Genomic DNA, 19,658 nt, shown 5'->3' with positions numbered 1-19,658 from the left:
TGAATGTGCATGTATATACTTGCATGCGTGTGAATGTGCGTGCGCGCGTGTATGCACGCTGTCACGTGTAAAGCGCTCGCGTGTCTGCGTGCCCCTGTGTGTACGTACGCGCGCTCGTGTGCGCGCGTTCTTTGTGCTGCCGTGCCACTCATTTTTGCGCTCCCTCCTGCACTCCCATCTCCCTCCCGCCGACTCTCCCCGCTTTCCTCCTGACTCCCACTCCTTCCTCTCCCTCACTGCCTCCTCTCCGCTTATTTCTCCAATCACCATCGCCCTCCCGCTGTGCCCCTCACCTCTGTACAGGATCGTTCACCCCCCCTGAGCCGGGATTCCTCTCTCCGGAGGAGCTCAGACGCAGGAGGCTGGAGCGGCTGAGGAGATAGGAGGGTGCCAGCCCGCGGGTGGGCGGGATTGGGCAGGGTGGGGGTTACCGGTGGACAGACGCACTTGCGTCCACTCGCACGCACTCGCCAGCTCACTCACGCACTCATGCACTCACGCACGCACTCGCTCTCTCGCGCGCGCACTCACACTCACTTGCTGTACTAATCGCTCCACTATGCGCAGCCTAGCTTGGGCGATGCCTGACACCGCGGCCACCGCTCGCGGAGAATGCGCTCGTTCGCACGCACACGCACACACTCGCACACTCACGCACGCTAATGCACACACTCTCACAAGCGCACGCACGCACTTGCACATACTTGCACACGCACGCACTCGCACATACTTGCACACGCACACACATTCGCGCGCTCAATACCGTGCGCTCTTTCTTGTCGCAGCAGATGAAACTTTTATTTTCCGTTGTCGTTTTTGGACTAAGTTATTCTCAGGGGTATGGCCGCGAGTGCTCTGCACCGAACGGTTCGCTTGCGTGCCCGAGACGCCCATGGGCATTTCAAGCCGAGCGACCGCCCCAGTTAACGTCGTGTGCCGGTCGCGTTAACCGCGGGAGTTGCCATGAGCCACCCGCTTTTCCCCTCTTCTCCCCCATGGTGGACTTTAAGGATCCCGTGACGCGATTCTAAACGAGTCGGCCGTTGTCCATAGGCCCCTCTCGGTCCAAATTTTTTGCCACATTAAAAACGACACGGCAATTCGCTCTCAATAGTAAAAACACATATCTAAATCGCCACCCAGCTGGCAGACTATACCTGTCATTGAAACAGTGTCTTGCTGGACGTGGCTTGTAGGGGGTTTCATGGCAGGGGGAAGGAGGGGAGGGTGGGCTGATATTTCTGAAGGGGGACCCGGTAATTGGCTACAGAAAGAGCCGTCGATTACGATTTTCTCGTCGATTACAAAAGTCTATTGGCCTGAGATGCTTTCCTGCTCCAGGGAGCGTCGGTGCACCCCGTTTATAGCCCTGAGCAAGTGGTGGAAATTACATGTTCCTATGACAGGGATGAGTCTATCCAAAAGAACCATTGTTGACTCCCACACAAAGTGGTACTAATTTTTTCCAGCTCTAGAGTTTAGTGGATCACGGCACCAGCTCTAGACACAGTTTAGTGACTTACGGTCCCAGCTGTATACACACAGTTTAGTGGCTCACGGTCTTAACTCTAAACACACGGACTTTCGTGACCCGCGGTCCCAGCTGTAGACACAGAGTCTAGTAACTTGCGGTCCTAGCTCTAGATACATGGAGTTTACTGACTCACGGTCCCAGCTCTAGACACAGTTTAGTGACTCACGGTCTTAGCTCTAGACAATGAGTTTAGTGAAACACGGTCCCAGCTCTAGACACACTGAGTTTAGTGACTCACAGTTTAATTCTAGACACATGGACTTTCGTGACCCACGGTCCCAGCTGTAGACACAGAGTCTAGTAACTTGCGGTCCTAGCTCTCGAAGCACGGAGTTTAGTGACTCACGGTCCCAGCTGTAGACACAGTTTAGTGACTCGTCCCAGCTCTAGACACACTGTGTTTAGTGACAACGGTCCCAGCCTGAGACACAGTTTAGGTGATTCAGGGGCCCAACTCTAGAAACACAGTTTAGTGACTCACGGTCTTAACTCTCGACACACAGTGAGTCACTAAACTCTGTCCCAGCTGTAGACACAATGGAGTTTAGTGACTCACGGTTCCAGCTCTAGACACTGAGTTTAGTGACTCACGGTCCGAGTTCTAGACACACTAAGTATTATGACACACGGTCCCAGCTGTTGACACACAGTTTAGCGACTCACAGTCCCAACTCTAGACACAGTTTAGTGACTCACTGTCCCAGCTGTAGACACTGAGTTTAGCGACTCACGCTCTTAACTCTAGACAGAGTTTAGTGACTCACAGTCCCAACTTCAGACACAAAGAGTTGAGTTACTCACGGTCACAGCTCTAGACACAGTTTAGTGACTCACGGTCCCAATTTTAGACACTGAGTTTAGCGACTCATGCTCCCAGCGAGAATTGAGTGACTCACGGTCCCAGCTCTCGACATACATTGTTCAGTGACTCACGGTCTTAACTCTAGACAGAATTTAGCGACTCACGGTCCCAGCTCTAGACACACCGAGGTTAGTGACTCACAGTCCCAACTCTAGACACAGTTTAGTGACTCACTGTCCCAGCTGTAGACACTGAGTTTAGCGACTCATGCTCCCAACTATAGACACAGCATTTAGTGACTCACGGTCCCAGCTTTCGACACACGTCGTTTAGTGACTCACGCTCTTAACTGTAGACAGTTTAGTGACTCACGGTCCCAACTTCAGACACAAAGAGTTGAGTTACTCACGGCCACAGCTCTAGACACAGAGTTTAGTGACTCACGGCCGCAGCTCTAGACATAGTTTAATGACTCACGGTCCGAGTTCTAGACACACTGAGTATTGTGACTCACGGTCCCAGCTGTAGACACTGAGTTTAGTGACTCGTGGTCCTAGCCCGAGACAGAGTTTAGGTTATTCAGGGTCCCAACTCTAGAAACAGTTTAGTGACTCACGGTCGCAGCTATAAACACACTGAGTTTAGTGACTCACAGTCCCAGCTCTAGACACATTGAGTTTAATGACTCACCGTCCCAGCTGTAGATAGAGAGTTTAGTGACTCATGGTCCCAGCTCTAGACACACAGCTTAGTGACTCACGGTCCCAATTCTAGACCCACAGAGTATAGTGACTCACGTCCCCAGCTGTAGACACGGTGAGTTTAGTGACTCACAGCCCCAGCTGTAGACAGTGAGTTTAGTGACTCGTGGTCCCAGCTCTAGACCCACAGAGTATAATCTGGATTTGAAGCTTTCGTGATGCAGGAATCCATACTCTTTGGTTCTTTCGGTAAAGTCACGTAGTTAGAAATTTAAATAAATAACGACGTTTCGATCGCAACACAAGCAATACTCACCCTGATGAGGATTGCTTGTGTTGCGATCGAAACATCGTGATTTGTTTTCTTTTATTTCTATGTACGTGACTTTACCAAAAGAACCAAAGAACACTGAATTTAGCGACTCACGGTCTTAACTCTAGACAGAGTTTAGTGACTCACGGCCGCAGTTCTAGACACACTGAGTTTAGTGACTCACGGTCTGAACTCGAGACGCAAAGTTTGACTCACAGTCCCAGATCAAGACACCGAGTTTAGCGACTCACGGTCCGAGCTCTCGACACAGTGTTTAGTGACTCCCGGTCGCAGCTCTAGACACGCTGAATTTAGTGACTCACGGTCAAAGCTCTAGACAGTGAGTTTAGTGACTCACGGTCTTAGCTCTAGACAGTGAGTTTAGTGACACACGGTCCCAGCTATAGACACGCTGAGTTTAGTGACACATGGTCCCAGCTGTAGACACAGTTTAGTGACTCGTGTTCCCAGCCCGAGACACAGAGTTTAGGTGATTCAGGGTCCCAACTCTAGAAACAGTTTAGTGACTCACGGTCTGAACTCGAGACGCAGAGTTAGACTCACAGTCCCAGATCAAGACACCGAGTTTAGTGACTCACGGCCCCAGCTGTAGACAGAGTTTAGTAGCGCAAGGTCCCAGCTGTAGACACACTGAGTTTAGTGACTCACAGTCCCAACTCTAGACACAGTTTAGTGACTCACTGTCCCAGCTGTAGACACTGAGTTTAGCGACTCATGCTCCCAACTATAGACCGCATTTTAGTGACTCACGGTCCCAGCTCTCGACACACATCGTTTAGTAACTCACGCTCTTAACTCTATACAGAGTTTAGTGACTCACGGTCCCAACTCCAGACACAAAAAGTTGAGTTACTCACGGCCACAGCTCTAGACACAGTTTAGTGACTTACGGTCCGAGTTCTGGACACGCTGAGTTTAGTGACACACGGTCCCAGCTGTAGACACACTGAGTTTAGTGACTCACGGTCCCAGCTCTAGACACAGTTTAGTGACTCGTGGTCCCAGTCCGAGACACAGAGTTTAGGTTATTCAGGGTCCCAACTCTAGAAACAGTTTAGTGACTCACAGTCCCAGCTCTAGACACACCGCGTGTAATGACTCACGGTCCCAGCTGCAGACAAAGAGTTTAGAGACTCATGGTCCCAGCTCTAGACACACAGTTTAGTGACTCACGGTCCCAATTATAGACCCACAGAGTTTAGTGACTCACGGCCCCAGCTGTAGACACGGTGAGTTTAGTGACTCACAGCCCCAGCTGTAGACAGTGAGTTTAGTGACTCGTGGTCCCAGCTGTAGACCCACAGAGCTTAATCTGGATTTGAAGCTTTCGTGATGCAGAAATCCATACTCTTTGGTTCTTTCGGTAAAGTCACGTAGTTAGAAATTAAAATAAATAACGACGTTTCGATCGCAACACAAGCAATACTCACCCTGATGAGGATTGCTTGTGTTGCGATCGAAACATCGTGATTAATTTCTATCTACGTGACTTTACCGAAAGAACCGAAGAACACTGAATTTAGCGACTCATGGTCTTAACTCTAGACAGAGTTTAGTGACTCATGACCGCAGTTCTAGACATACTGAGTTTAGTGACTCACGATCTGAACTCGAGACGCAGAGTTTGACTCACAGTCCCAAATCAAGACACCGAGTTTAGTGACTCACGGCCCCAGCTGTAGACAGAGTTTAGTGGCTCAAGGTCCCAGCCCTAGACACACTGAGTTTAGTGACTATCGGTCCCAGCTCTAGACATCCAGAGTTTAGTGAGTCACGGTCCCAATTCTAGACACTGATTATTCTTTGTTTTTTTCGGTAAAGTCACGTATAAAAATAAAATAATCGAAACGTCGTATGCTATTATTTAATTTATTATTTTATTTTTATACGTGACTTTACCGAAAAAACCAAAGAATAATTCCTGCAGTCACGAAAGCTCCAAAATTAAGATTCTAGACACTGAGTTTAGCGACTCGTGCTCCCAGCGATAGACACAGAATTTAGTGACTCACGGTCCCAGCTCTCGACACATTGTTCAGTGACTCACGGTCTTAACTCTAGACAGAATTTAGTGACTCACAGTCTTGACTCCAGACACACTGAGTTTAGTGACTAAGGGTCCCAACTCTAGACAGAGTTTCGTGACTTACAGTCCCAGCTATAGACAGAATTTAGTGACTCACTGTCTCAGCTCTAGACACACAGAGTTTAGTGACTCACAGTTCCAGCTCTAGACACACAGAGTTTAGTGACTCACGGTCCTAGCTCTAGACACTGAGTTTAGTGACTCACAGTTCCAGCTCTAGACACACTGAGTTTAGGGACTCACGGTCTTAACTCTGGACAGAGTTTCGTGACTCATTGTCCCACCTCTAGACACACTGAGTTTAGCGACTCAAGGCCCCATCTTTAGACACAGTTTAGTGACTCACAGTTCCAACTCGACACAGTTTAGTCATTCACTAACCGAGTTGTATAGACACAGGGTTTAGTGACTCACGGCCCCAACTCTAGACCCACTGAGTTTAGCGACTCTCGGTCCCAGCTATAGACACAGACTTTCGTGACTCACTGTCTCAGCTCTAGTCCCATAGAGTTTAGTGACTCACGGTTCCAGCTGTAGACATATAGTTTAGTGACTCACGGTCTTGACTCCAAACACACAGAGTTTAGTGACTCATGGTCCCAGCTATAGACACACCGAGTTTAGTGACTCACGGTACCAGCTCTAGACACATATTAGTGACTCACGGTCCCAACTCTAGACCCACAGAGTTTACTGTTTCACGGTCCCAACTTTAGACAGTTTAGTGACTCATGGTCGCAGCTCTAAACACAGAATTTAGTAACTCACGACCCCAGCTCTAGACACAGTTTAGTGACTCACAGTCCCAGCTCTAGACACAGTTTAGTGACTCACAGTCCCAGCTCTAGACACAGTTTAGTGACTCACAGTCCCAGCTCTAGACACAGTTTAGTGACTCACAGTCCCAGCTCTAGACACAGTTTAGTGACTCACGGTCCCAGCTCTAGACACAGTTTAGTGACTCACGGTCCCAGCTTTAGACACAGTTTAGTGACTCACAGTCCCAGCTCTAGACACAGTTTAGTGACTCACAGTCCCAGCTCTAGACACAGTTTAGTGACTCACAGTCCCAGCTCTAGACACAGTTTAGTGACTCACGGTCCCAGCTCTAGACACAGTTTAGTGACTTACGGTCCGAGTTCTGGACACGCTGAGTTTAGTGACACACGGTCCCAGCTGTAGACACACTGAGTTTAGTGACTCACGGTCCCAGCTCTAGACACAGTTTAGTGACTCGTGGTCCCAGTCCGAGACACAGAGTTTAGGTTATTCAGGGTCCCAACTCTAGAAACAGTTTAGTGACTCACAGTCCCAGCTCTAGACACACCGCGTGTAATGACTCACGGTCCCAGCTGCAGACAAAGAGTTTAGAGACTCATGGTCCCAGCTCTAGACACACAGTTTAGTGACTCACGGTCCCAATTATAGACCCACAGAGTTTAGTGACTCACGGCCCCAGCTGTAGACACGGTGAGTTTAGTGACTCACAGCCCCAGCTGTAGACAGTGAGTTTAGTGACTCGTGGTCCCAGCTGTAGACCCACAGAGCTTAATCTGGATTTGAAGCTTTCGTGATGCAGAAATCCATACTCTTTGGTTCTTTCGGTAAAGTCACGTAGTTAGAAATTAAAATAAATAACGACGTTTCGATCGCAACACAAGCAATACTCACCCTGATGAGGATTGCTTGTGTTGCGATCGAAACATCGTGATTAATTTCTATCTACGTGACTTTACCGAAAGAACCGAAGAACACTGAATTTAGCGACTCATGGTCTTAACTCTAGACAGAGTTTAGTGACTCATGACCGCAGTTCTAGACATACTGAGTTTAGTGACTCACGATCTGAACTCGAGACGCAGAGTTTGACTCACAGTCCCAAATCAAGACACCGAGTTTAGTGACTCACGGCCCCAGCTGTAGACAGAGTTTAGTGGCTCAAGGTCCCAGCCCTAGACACACTGAGTTTAGTGACTATCGGTCCCAGCTCTAGACATCCAGAGTTTAGTGAGTCACGGTCCCAATTCTAGACACTGATTATTCTTTGTTTTTTTCGGTAAAGTCACGTATAAAAATAAAATAATCGAAACGTCGTATGCTATTATTTAATTTATTATTTTATTTTTATACGTGACTTTACCGAAAAAACCAAAGAATAATTCCTGCAGTCACGAAAGCTCCAAAATTAAGATTCTAGACACTGAGTTTAGCGACTCGTGCTCCCAGCGATAGACACAGAATTTAGTGACTCACGGTCCCAGCTCTCGACACATTGTTCAGTGACTCACGGTCTTAACTCTAGACAGAATTTAGTGACTCACAGTCTTGACTCCAGACACACTGAGTTTAGTGACTAAGGGTCCCAACTCTAGACAGAGTTTCGTGACTTACAGTCCCAGCTATAGACAGAATTTAGTGACTCACTGTCTCAGCTCTAGACACACAGAGTTTAGTGACTCACAGTTCCAGCTCTAGACACACAGAGTTTAGTGACTCACGGTCCTAGCTCTAGACACTGAGTTTAGTGACTCACAGTTCCAGCTCTAGACACACTGAGTTTAGGGACTCACGGTCTTAACTCTGGACAGAGTTTCGTGACTCATTGTCCCACCTCTAGACACACTGAGTTTAGCGACTCAAGGCCCCATCTTTAGACACAGTTTAGTGACTCACAGTTCCAACTCGACACAGTTTAGTCATTCACTAACCGAGTTGTATAGACACAGGGTTTAGTGACTCACGGCCCCAACTCTAGACCCACTGAGTTTAGCGACTCTCGGTCCCAGCTATAGACACAGACTTTCGTGACTCACTGTCTCAGCTCTAGTCCCATAGAGTTTAGTGACTCACGGTTCCAGCTGTAGACATATAGTTTAGTGACTCACGGTCTTGACTCCAAACACACAGAGTTTAGTGACTCATGGTCCCAGCTATAGACACACCGAGTTTAGTGACTCACGGTACCAGCTCTAGACACATATTAGTGACTCACGGTCCCAACTCTAGACCCACAGAGTTTACTGTTTCACGGTCCCAACTTTAGACAGTTTAGTGACTCATGGTCGCAGCTCTAAACACAGAATTTAGTAACTCACGACCCCAGCTCTAGACACAGTTTAGTGACTCACAGTCCCAGCTCTAGACACAGTTTAGTGACTCACAGTCCCAGCTCTAGACACAGTTTAGTGACTCACAGTCCCAGCTCTAGACACAGTTTAGTGACTCACAGTCCCAGCTCTAGACACAGTTTAGTGACTCACGGTCCCAGCTCTAGACACAGTTTAGTGACTCACGGTCCCAGCTTTAGACACAGTTTAGTGACTCACAGTCCCAGCTCTAGACACAGTTTAGTGACTCACAGTCCCAGCTCTAGACACAGTTTAGTGACTCACAGTCCCAGCTCTAGACACAGTTTAGTGACTCACGGTCCCAGCTCTAGACACAGTTTAGTGACTCACGGTCCCAGCTCTAGACACAGTTTAGTGACTCACGGTCCCAGCTCTAGACACAGTTTAGTGACTCACAGTCCCAGCTCTAGACACAGTTTAGTGACTCACGGTCCCAGGTATAGACACAGTTTAGTGACTCACAGTCCCAGCTCTAGACACAGTTTAGTGACTCACAGTCCCAGCTCTAGACATAGTTTAGTGACTCACGGTCCCAGCTATAGACACAGTTTAGTGACTCACAGTCCCAGCTCTAGACACAGTTTAGTGACTCACAGTCCCAGCTCTAGACACAGTTTAGTGACTCACAGTCCCAGCTCTAGACACAGTTTAGTGACTCACGGTCCCAGCTCTAGACACAGTTTAGTGACTCACGGTCCCAGCTCTAGACACAGTTTAGTGACTCACGGTCCCAGCTATAGACACAGTTTAGTGACTCACAGTCCCAGCTCTAGACACAGTTTAGTGACTCACAGTCCCAGCTATAGACAGTTTAGTGACTCAGTCCCAGCTCTAGACACAGTTTAGTGACTCACGGTCCCAGCTCTAGACACAGTTTAGTGACTCACAGTCCCAGCTCTAGACACAGTTTAGTGACTCACGGTCCCAGCTCTAGACACAGTTTAGTGACTCACGGTCCCAGCTCTAGACACAGTTTAGTGACTCACGGTCCCAGCTCTAGACACAGTTTAGTGACTCACAGTCCCAGCTCTAGACACAGTTTAGTGACTCAGTCCCAGCTCTAGACACAGTTTAGTGACTCACAGTCCCAGCTCTAGACAGTTTAGTGACTCACAGTCCCAGCTCTAGACACAGTTTAGTGACTCACGGTCCCAGCTCTAGACACAGTTTAGTGACTCACAGTCCCAGCTCTAGACACAGTTTAGTGACTCAGTCCCAGCTCTAGACACAGTTTAGTGACTCACAGTCCCAGCTATAGACAGTTTAGTGACTCACAGTCCCAGCTCTAGACAGTTTAGTGACTCACGGTCCCAGCTCTAGACACAGTTTAGTGACTCACGGTCCCAGCTATAGACACAGTTTAGTGACTCACAGTCCCAGCTCTAGACACAGTTTAGTGACTCACAGTCCCAGCTCTAGACACAGTTTAGTGACTCACAGTCCCAGCTCTAGACACAGTTTAGTGACTCACGGTCCCAGCTCTAGACGCAGTTTAGTGACTCACGGTGCCAGCTCTAGACACAGTTTAGTGACTCACAGTCCCAGCTCTAGACACAGTTTAGTGACTCACAGTCCCAGCTCTTGACACAGTTTAGTGACTCACAGTCCCAGCTCTAGACACAGTTTAGTGACTCACGGTCCCAGCTCTAGACACAGTTTAGTGACTCACGGTGCCAGCTCTAGACACAGTTTAGTGACTCACAGTCCCAGCTCTAGACACAGTTTAGTGACTCACAGTCCCAGCTCTAGACACAGTTTAGTGACTCACAGTCCCAGCTCTAGACACAGTTTAGTGACTCACGGTCCCAGCTCTAGACACAGTTTAGTGACTCACGGTCCCAGCTCTAGACGCAGGATTGAGAAGGCTGGGTGTGACGAATAATAGCCAGCACGCATGGAACTTCTCACCAGACTTCATCAAGGTGGGGTTCCCTGCTAAAAACACAACAATCAACCAAGTCCGTTACGAGCAAACATTCCCACCAGTGACCAACCAACGTGATTTCAGTGTTATTGCACTTGTTACTCAGGAAACAGTCTCGCCACTCTTAATTGTTGCGATTGGCTTTGGTGCCTTGGCGATTGTTCAAGTGTTCGTGTTACAAATGTTATTCATCTGTTTTTTGTTACCTGCGAAAATCGAAATGTAATGTTCGCAGGAGTGAGCGCGTTCTGTTGTGAAAGAACGAGGCACGCGATTCAGGTGTTCGAGACAAATTTCTGGCCGAACGTTTGGTCCTCAGCCGAGCGCTTTTGAATCTGGGCCTTTCATGCCTGCCCAGCGGTCAGGTTCTGGAACGTCGGCCATGCGCTGTTTGTGCCAAAGTGTGTGGAATAAACGCTGCTGGCAGTGAGCGGACCGAGGTCGATGCAGGAAGTCGCTTCGCGTTTTTTGAGTGCGAGTGAAAAAAACATAACATTTTCTTTTTACCAGGTAAGGGCCCCACTGAGCTATGCAGGTGTTTTTCAGAAGCGACCGGGCTATTACAATTGATAGCTCACTTAAGTGGCTCATCGATGTGGAAATGTATGGCAGCAGCAGCCAACTCTAAACGCGTGATGTTGATTCTAAATGCGGAGGGAAAACTGGCATGACGCGGAGAAAGTAGCCACAACCAAGCGGAGAGAGAGACGCAAACTCCAAATATATAGCAGTCCGGGTCAGGATCGAACCCACGACCTCTATACCAGGCGAGGGATTTAACATCTGGCTACCGTGGCGCCACTGCAGACCCCCCCCCCCCCCAACTCGGTCAGATTTCTCAAGAGGCGGCCCAGGCAACAGATCTCGGTACAAGTGCAAACTCCTGCCGCCCGAACACAGACGTCAAGTCCCAGGCTGTCCCGAGTTAGGTGGCAACCCTTTCCCAGTGCGTCTGCAATGGGGATTTTACTCAGTGGCGGCGCGCAACTTGCAACCGGACCTCGAGATGCCGCACAGAGTTGGCGGCGTGGCTCGAGTCGGCACTGAGAGACAGGCAGTCGTGGGCAAAGGACGGAAGGAAGGCCTTGAGACGGGGCAGGGCAGTAGCGTCACGAGGGTGGGGGGGGGGGCTTTGCATCCCCGTGGTGGCCAAAGCTAAGAGTTAGGAGGCCCCCCTTACAGCGTTAAATGTTCAAGACCGTGAGCATAGCGACGATGTGATTGGGGCAAGAGAAGCCACGATATGGAAGAGCCTGGGGTGCGACCGTGCAAAGAGACATCAAATATTGGGGTCTTCCATCTGCCCGGTTGCCAATCCCTGAGCTGACAATGTGGTCACCCCGACACTGAGACAGGGCATCAACAGCACTTGTGGCATGAGGGGGTCGTGGCTCGGGTCCCACGGTACCCGTGCGCCACCCGGTGGCTCCCAGACGTAACAATTCGCAGCCCTTGCTGCTGCTCCGCTCGCTTCGCGGTCAGTACTCGGATGACGCGAAAGTGGAGACAAATCAAGGGTTGAAGAGCGACTCCACCAACTCGGCCCACGGTGAGAACCATCAACCCTCACCATCCACATCACGATCCACCACGCATCAACATCCACCCTCCGTCAACATCCACCATCCACCACATATCACCCTCCATCATACATGAACATTCACCATCCACCACAAATGACCTTCCACCCTCCATCGCCATCCTCTCTGCATCACCATCCATCCTCCACAACCATTCATCATCCACCCTCACCAACACCATCCACCATCACTGTCCCAACTACTCGCTCAGCTGCCCACCAGAGCCACACTCTACTCACAGGAACGACACGAGACATGTTTTTTTATGAATGTCGCGAGACACGCGCTTTAGGAATGTCACGAGACACGCTTTATGGAATCTCCACTCCGCAGCGACTCGGGGTGGGGGTCCTCTAATTTGTGAGTGGCTGATGGATGTGCAGGTGAGGCTGAGAGGAAGTGGTGTTGGTGGTAGGGAGAGGATACCGGTGAGGTTGGAGATGGTCAGAGGTTGGTGGTGGTGAGAAGCGGGTGGTAAGAGGCCTTGGCGGCGGTGAACGGTGGCGGCGCTGAGGCAGTGGTGGTGGTGGTGAGAGGCTGTGGTGGTAGTAAGAGGTGGTGGTGAGAGGAGGTGGTGGTGAGATGTTATGGTGCTGAGAGGCGGTAGTGGTGGTGGTTAGAGGCGGTAGTGGTGAGAGGTAGAGGAGTGTAGCTGCTATACAATGGAGGAAGAAGAACGAACTCACTGTTTAGGAATGGAGGCAAAGGAGCGAAGCTGCTGCTAGAGAATTAAGAGAATGTGTGGGTGCAGAATTTATTTCCCACCGTACACAAACCGTATATAGTATTGAACCCCCTTGATTGATACGGTAGAAATCCCTCTAGAAACGCCCGAATGAAGACCAACTGCAAGGTATTCAAGACATGGCTATGCCTGCCATCATCTGGTGGACATGTGCAGTACAGGCACTCCTCTCCTTCCGAACATTCGACTTATGAACTTTCAGAGATACTAACAAACAAGTCCGTATACCCAGTTGCCTGTTCGCACCGAGAGTTGTAAGTTTAACTGCCGCACAATAGATGGCTGTGGTGGCAAATACGTCTGCAGAACATGAAGATGCCACTGTGGCATCTACGTCTGCAGAACATGAATAACCAGTGGCATCAACATCTACAAAGCATGAAGAACCAGTGGCATCTACATCTGCAGAACGTGAAGAACCAGTGACATCTGCATCTGCAGAACGTGACGAACCAGTGGCATCTGCAGAAAATGAAGAACCAGTAGCATCTACGTCTGCAGAACGTGAAGAACCAGTGGCATCTACATCTGCAGAACTTTGAAGAACCAGTGGCATCTACATCTGCAAAACGTGACATCTGCATTTACAGAATGTGAATAACCAGTGACATCTACATCTGCAGAAAATGAAGAACCAGGTGGCATCGACGTCTGCAGAACACGAAGAACCAGTTGCATCTACATCTGCAAAGCATGAAGAACTTGTGGCATCTACATCTGCAAAACATGAAGAAGCAGTGGCATCTACATCTGAAAAGCGTGATAATCCAGTGGCATCTACATCTGCAGAACGTGAGGAACGAGTGGCATCTAAATCTGCAAATAATGAAAAACCAGTGGAATATACATGTGTGGAACATGAAGAACCGTTGACATCTGCAGAATATGGAGAACCAGTGGCATCTAAATCTGTAAATAACGAAAAACCAGTGATATTTACATCTGCAAAGCATGAAGAACCAGTGGCATCTGCAGAACATGAAGAAACAGTAGCATCTACATCTGCAAAGTATGAAGAAGCAGTGGCATCTACATCTGCAGAACGTGAAGAACTAGTGGAATTTACGTTTGTTTGCAGAACGTGAAGAACTAGTGGCACCTACATATGCAGAACGGGAAGAACCAGTGGCATCTACATCTGCTGAACATAAAGAACAAGGTGGCATCTACGTTTGCAGAACGTGAAGAACCAGTGGCATCTACATCTGCAGAACGTGAGGAACGAGTGGCATCTACATCTGCAGAACGTGACGAACCAGTGGCATCTGCAGAAAATGAAGAACCAGTAGCATCTACGTCTGCAGAACGTGAAGAACCAGTGGCATCTACATCTGCAGAACTTTGAAGAACCAGTGGCATCTACACCTGCAAAACGTGACATCTGCATTTACAGAATGTGAATAACCAGTGGCATCTACATCTGCAGAAAATGAAGAACCAGGTGGCATTGACGTCTGCAGAACACGAAGAACCAGTTGCATCTACATCTGCAAAGCATGAAGAACTTGTGGCATCTACATCTGCAAAACATGAAGAAGCAGTGGCATCTACATCTGAAAAGCGTGATAATCCAGTGGCATCTACATCTGCAGAACGTGAGGAACGAGTGGCATCTAAATCTGCAAATAATGAAAAACCAGTGGAATATACATGTGTGGAACATGAAGAACCGTTGACATCTGCAGAATATGGAGAACCAGTGGCATCTAAATCTGTAAATAACGAAAAACCAGTGATATTTACATCTGCAAAGCATGAAGAACCAGTGGCATCTGCAGAACATGAAGAAACAGTAGCATCTACATCTGCAAAGTATGAAGAAGCAGTGGCATCTACATCTGCAGAACGTGAAGAACTAGTGGAATCTACGTTTGTTTGCAGAACGTGAAGAACTAGTGGCACCTACATATGCAGAACGGGAAGAACCAGTGGCATCTACATCTGCTGAACATAAAGAACAAGGTGGCATCTACGTTTGCAGAACGTGAAGAACCAGTGGCATCTACATCTGCAGAACGTGAGGAACGAGTGGCATCTACATCTGCAGGGCGTGAAGAACCAGAGGCATCTACATCTGAAGAACATGAAGAACCAGTGGCATCTAACATCTGAAAAGCATGAAGAAGCATTGACATCTACATCTGCAGATTATGAAGAACCGTTGACATCTGCCGAACGTGAAGAACTAGTGTCATCTACATCTTCAGAACGTAACGAACCAGTGGCACCTACATCTGCAGAACATGAAAAACCAGTCTCATCTACATTTGCAAAGCATGAAGAACCAGTGGCATCTACATCTGCAAAACATGAAAAACCAGTGACATCTACTTCTGCACAACATAAAGAACCAGTAGCATCTACATCTGAAGAACGTAAAGAACTAGTGGAATCTACATCTGCAGAACATGAAGAACCAGTGTCATCTACATCTGTATAATATGAAAAATCAGTGGCATCTACATCTGCAGAGCGTGAAGAACCAGTGGCATCTACATCTGAAGAACATGAAGATCAAGTGGCATCTACATCTGCAGAACATGAAGAAGCAGTAGCATCTACATCTGCAAAGCATGAAGAACCAGTGGCATCTACGTTTGCAGAACGTGAGGAACGAGTGGCATCTACATCTGCAGGGCGTGAAAAACCAGAGACATCTACATCTGAAGAACATGAAGAACCAGTGGCATCTACATCTGAAAAGCATGAAGAACCATTGACATCTACAGACTATGAAGAACCATTGACATCTGCCGAACGTGAAGAACTAGTGGCATCTACATCTGCAGAACGTGAGGAACGAGTGGCATCTACATCTGCAGGATGTGAAGAACCAGAGGCATCTACATCTGCAAGGCATGAAGCACCCGTGGCATCTACATCTGCAAAACATGAAGAACCAGTGGCATCTACTTCTGCACAACATGAAGAACCAGTGGCATCAACATCTGAAGAACGTGAAGAACCAGTGACATCTACATCTTCAGAACGTGAAGAGCCAATGGCATCTACATCTGCAAAAGAAATAAGAACCAGTGGAATCCTGCATCTGCAAAGCATGAGGAACTAGTGCACTATATAACATGAGAAAGCAGTGGCATCTAAATCTGAAAAGCATGATAACCCAGTAGCATCTACATCTGCAAAGCGTGAAGAACCAGTGGCATCGACGTCTGGAGAACATGAAGAACAAGTGGCTTCTACATCTGCAAAGCATGAAGAACCAGTGAAATCTACATTTCCAGAACATGAACAACCAGTACCCTCTGCATCTGCAGAACGTGGAGAACCAGTGGCATCTAAATTTGCAAATAATGTGGAATATACATTTGCAGAACATGAAGAACCGGTGACATCTGCATCTGCAGAACAAAAAGAACCAGTGGCATCTACATCTGCAAAGCATTAAGAACCAGTGGAATCTACATCTGCAGAATATGAAGATAAATTGGCATCTGCATGTGCAAAGTATGGGGAACCAGTAGCATCTACATCTGCAGAACGCGAAGAACCAGTGGCATCGACGTTTGCAAAGCATAAAAAACCAGTGACATCGACATCTGCATAACATGAACAATCGTGATAATACAATGAAGAATATGTAATTTATTACATTATGCTAATGTGTGCAATTTATTGATAATTAGGCTCGGCTTTGTTGTCTCGGGTGTATTACAAATTGTGATAATACAATTGTAATGTACAGTGAGGGAAAAAAGTATTTGATCCCCTTCTGATTTTGTACGTTTGCCCACTGACAAACAAATGATCAGTCTATAATTTTAATGGTAGGTGTATTTGGGTGAGAACCTCCTTCCCTCAGTCAGGGCATTGAAAATGGGTCGCGGATGGGTATTCCAGCATGACAATGACCCAAAACACACGGCCAAGGCAACAAAAGAGTGGCTCAAGAAGAAGCACATTAAGGTCCTGGAGTGGCCTAGCCAGTCTCCAGACTTTAATCCCATAGAAAATCTGTGGAGGGAGCTGAAGGTTCGAGTTGCCAAACGTCAGCCTCGAAACTTAATGACTTGGAGAAGATCTGCAAAGAGGAGTGGGACAAAATCCCTCCTGAGATGTGTGCAAACCTGGTGGTCAACTACAAGCAACATCTGACCTCTGTGATTGCCAACAAGGGTTTTGCCACCAAGTACTAAGGGGTTAAATACGTATTTCCCTCATTAAAATGCAAATCAATTTATAACATTTTTGACATGCGTTTTTCTGGATTTTGTTGTTGTTATTCTGTCTCTCACTGTTCAAATAAACCTACCATTACAATTATAGACTGATCATTTCTTTGTCAGTGGGCAAACGTACAAAATCAGCAGGGGATCAAATACTTTTTTCCCCCACTGTAGCTCTCAGAGACGCCGTCTTGTCTTCTGTATATTTACTATGAATAAAGTCCAACAACAACTTAACACGTAACTGCGTGTGAATATGTACACTTGGGTATTGATACAACTCTTTTCTTCTGAGATAACATAGCTTCCAATCTTAATGCGACTCGCAGACGATGGAAACGACCCGATCCAAGGCGACGGAAGTTCCCCACCACAGGCAGCCCCAAGCCTCCGCTCACGCTGCTATTAATGCTCGGCCGCTCCGGCCACACCCTGAGCCTCAATCCTCCTCACCGCACCTGGCCCTGCCGCTCGCGTCCCTCTCAGGCTTCCCCCCATTGGATCCCGTCTCATGAATCCTCATGAACTCGTCCTTCCCTGCCATTGGCTCCCGTCTCATGAATAGCTCGTCCATTTGCAACCATGGTCCCGGGGAGCCACACTGTCCCGCCATCGCTCCGCACTGTCATTACACAATGATTCTCGCTTTATCTTTTACTGGTTATGTTATAAGTGTAATTATGGCAGGTCTCAGAATTCAGATCTCACCGCAGGATACAGTTCTTATAATTAAGATTATTATACATGCACTTAGGAAGGAAACACTCAGACACTTCTGTGTTAAGCAACTTTAATATCTAAAAACACTCTGATTAAGAGAAAACCTCTCCGTGATGCGTGGCTTTTGCCGACGCAAAACTCCCTATAAAAGTGCCTGTCATGAGGGCAATTCCCAGTCTGCCACTCGCAGAACTGATTTGCGTGTTATGTATTCTTGCTTATATCTGAAATTCCCCCACCTCGGCGCGTCTTCTCACAAAGGACCGGAATTCCTTTTGATTTCGCTCTCAGCCTGTGGGAACAGCTGCTTAGTTGCCCCACAGAGTGTTTGACTGGTTTTACAGCTTTCCGCAATAATTTATCTGGAAACGCGAGGGCGGGGGGGTGTCCCTTTTGTCCAGGTTATCGCCATGTTTCCGTTCACTCGTCACGAAATAGTTAAGAGAAGAAAATTATTCTTTTACACCTCTAAAAGCTTGGTACCGTACCACGTTCCGCAGTTTTGACTCTGCAAGTGACTCAAAGTACGTTTTGAGCAGTGGTTACAGCACTTGTGATGCCGCCGCCGCGAAGCCGTTCGGCAGGCACCAAATCCCCGACCTCGCCACCACCAAGCAACGGAGCCGACCCCGCGTCCCCCTCACCTCACATGAACACACCCGCACTCATTTCCCCCCCCCCCCCCCATAGAGCTCCGAGGGGAGGTCGCCTGGCCGACCGGTTTTTATCCGAGAGACCCTTATCGGGATTAATTCTCACGGTTTCCGGCGATCAGGGAATTGGATGACCTCCCCCGTGCTACGTGGCACCGCGGCGCTGCGGCCGGCCTTAATATGGTGTGGTCGCGGCGGGGGGCATTCGGCCACCGCGGTTGAGGCGCTTTTACCCCCACACACACCCCCACGAGTCGACGGGGCAAGCAGGGGAGGCACGGGACAGCATGAATAGCGGGATCACAGGGGCTGTTGCGCATAGTCATGGAGGGTTGGGATAATTGCGCTTGAGCGCGCAGGCCCCATTGTTAAGGAGGGTAAGGGATTAATTAGGATTTACGCCTTGCACGCAGCACACTGATTAGCATATCAACAGCGCCCAGAACCGCCGTGCGCGTGCCAGAGGATCGCGAGCCCATTTTTTAGCGCAGCATCCCTTTTGAGGTAGGGAGGATAAATAGAGGGGCGCAGAGGGGAAATAACTCTCTTCTCTCCAGGCCAGCGGACCAGCAGCAGTTCCAGCCAGCGACCCGGACGTCCGTGCGACGCATCGAGGTACGCTGTTAGCGCAGAGAGCAGCGAACCTCCGCGGGCGCCAAACAGTGAGTGGGGAGGTGAAGTAGGATAATAGCCGATAAATAGGGAATAGGTACCGGTTTAGTGGAATAGGCCAGCCTCGTCGACTCACTGATTCAACATTAGTTACCAGGTAATAAATCATTAATAGCGAAGCGTGGTCTCGCGTGATCTTGTCGTGCAGTGTGAGCGTGTGGGAACGCGTGTGGTACTGTGTATGCGTAAGCTCGCGACGTGCGTAATCGGCGTACCCCAGGTGCGCGATCATAACGTGAGCGGCCAGCAGGCGGCGAGCGCTGCGCAGAGCGGCGCAAGAGTGGGTATCGCGTGTGGAGCTGTATGCGTGTGTGCGCGCACGTTCACTACGTGTATAATACAGGTGCGCGCTCCTAACGTGAGTGGTCTGTATTGAGTGAGTGCCGCGCAGAGCTGTGTGTGGGTGCGCTGTGTGCACAGTGGTTCGCCACGTGAGTGAGCGCTGCGCGGAGCTGAGCGCGCTGGTGAGCGTGTGTACGCAGTGATTCTGTAGTGCTGCGGCTCGCCTAGGAGGAGCGCTGCGCAGAGCGGTGCGAGAGTGGGTGTCGCGTGTGTTCACTCCGTGTGTGATACAGGTGCGCGATCATAACTT

General features: G+C 48.7%; 1 protein-coding gene across 1 annotated transcript in view; it reads left to right on the top strand.

Moving 5' to 3' along the window:
* The window catches only part of LOC133357593 (rhomboid-related protein 4-like), a 28,614-nt gene extending 17,662 nt beyond the window's left edge, over positions 1-10,952 (top strand). Inside the window, 1 exon segment of the mRNA XM_061575605.1 lies at positions 304-10,952. Within this exon segment, the coding sequence (XP_061431589.1) occupies positions 304-383 (80 nt within the window). The 3' untranslated portion in view covers positions 384-10,952.
* Positions 10,953-19,658: the final 8,706 nt, after the last annotated feature.

The sequence above is a fragment of the Lethenteron reissneri genome, chromosome 58 (genome assembly GCF_015708825.2).
Source record: "Lethenteron reissneri isolate LAM-NWPU_2019-01 chromosome 58, ASM1570882v1, whole genome shotgun sequence".
Classification (NCBI taxonomy): Eukaryota; Metazoa; Chordata; class Hyperoartia; order Petromyzontiformes; family Petromyzontidae; genus Lethenteron; species Lethenteron reissneri.
The sequence above is the reverse complement of the archived record's forward strand: the minus strand, read 5'-3'. Positions and strand labels throughout refer to the sequence as shown.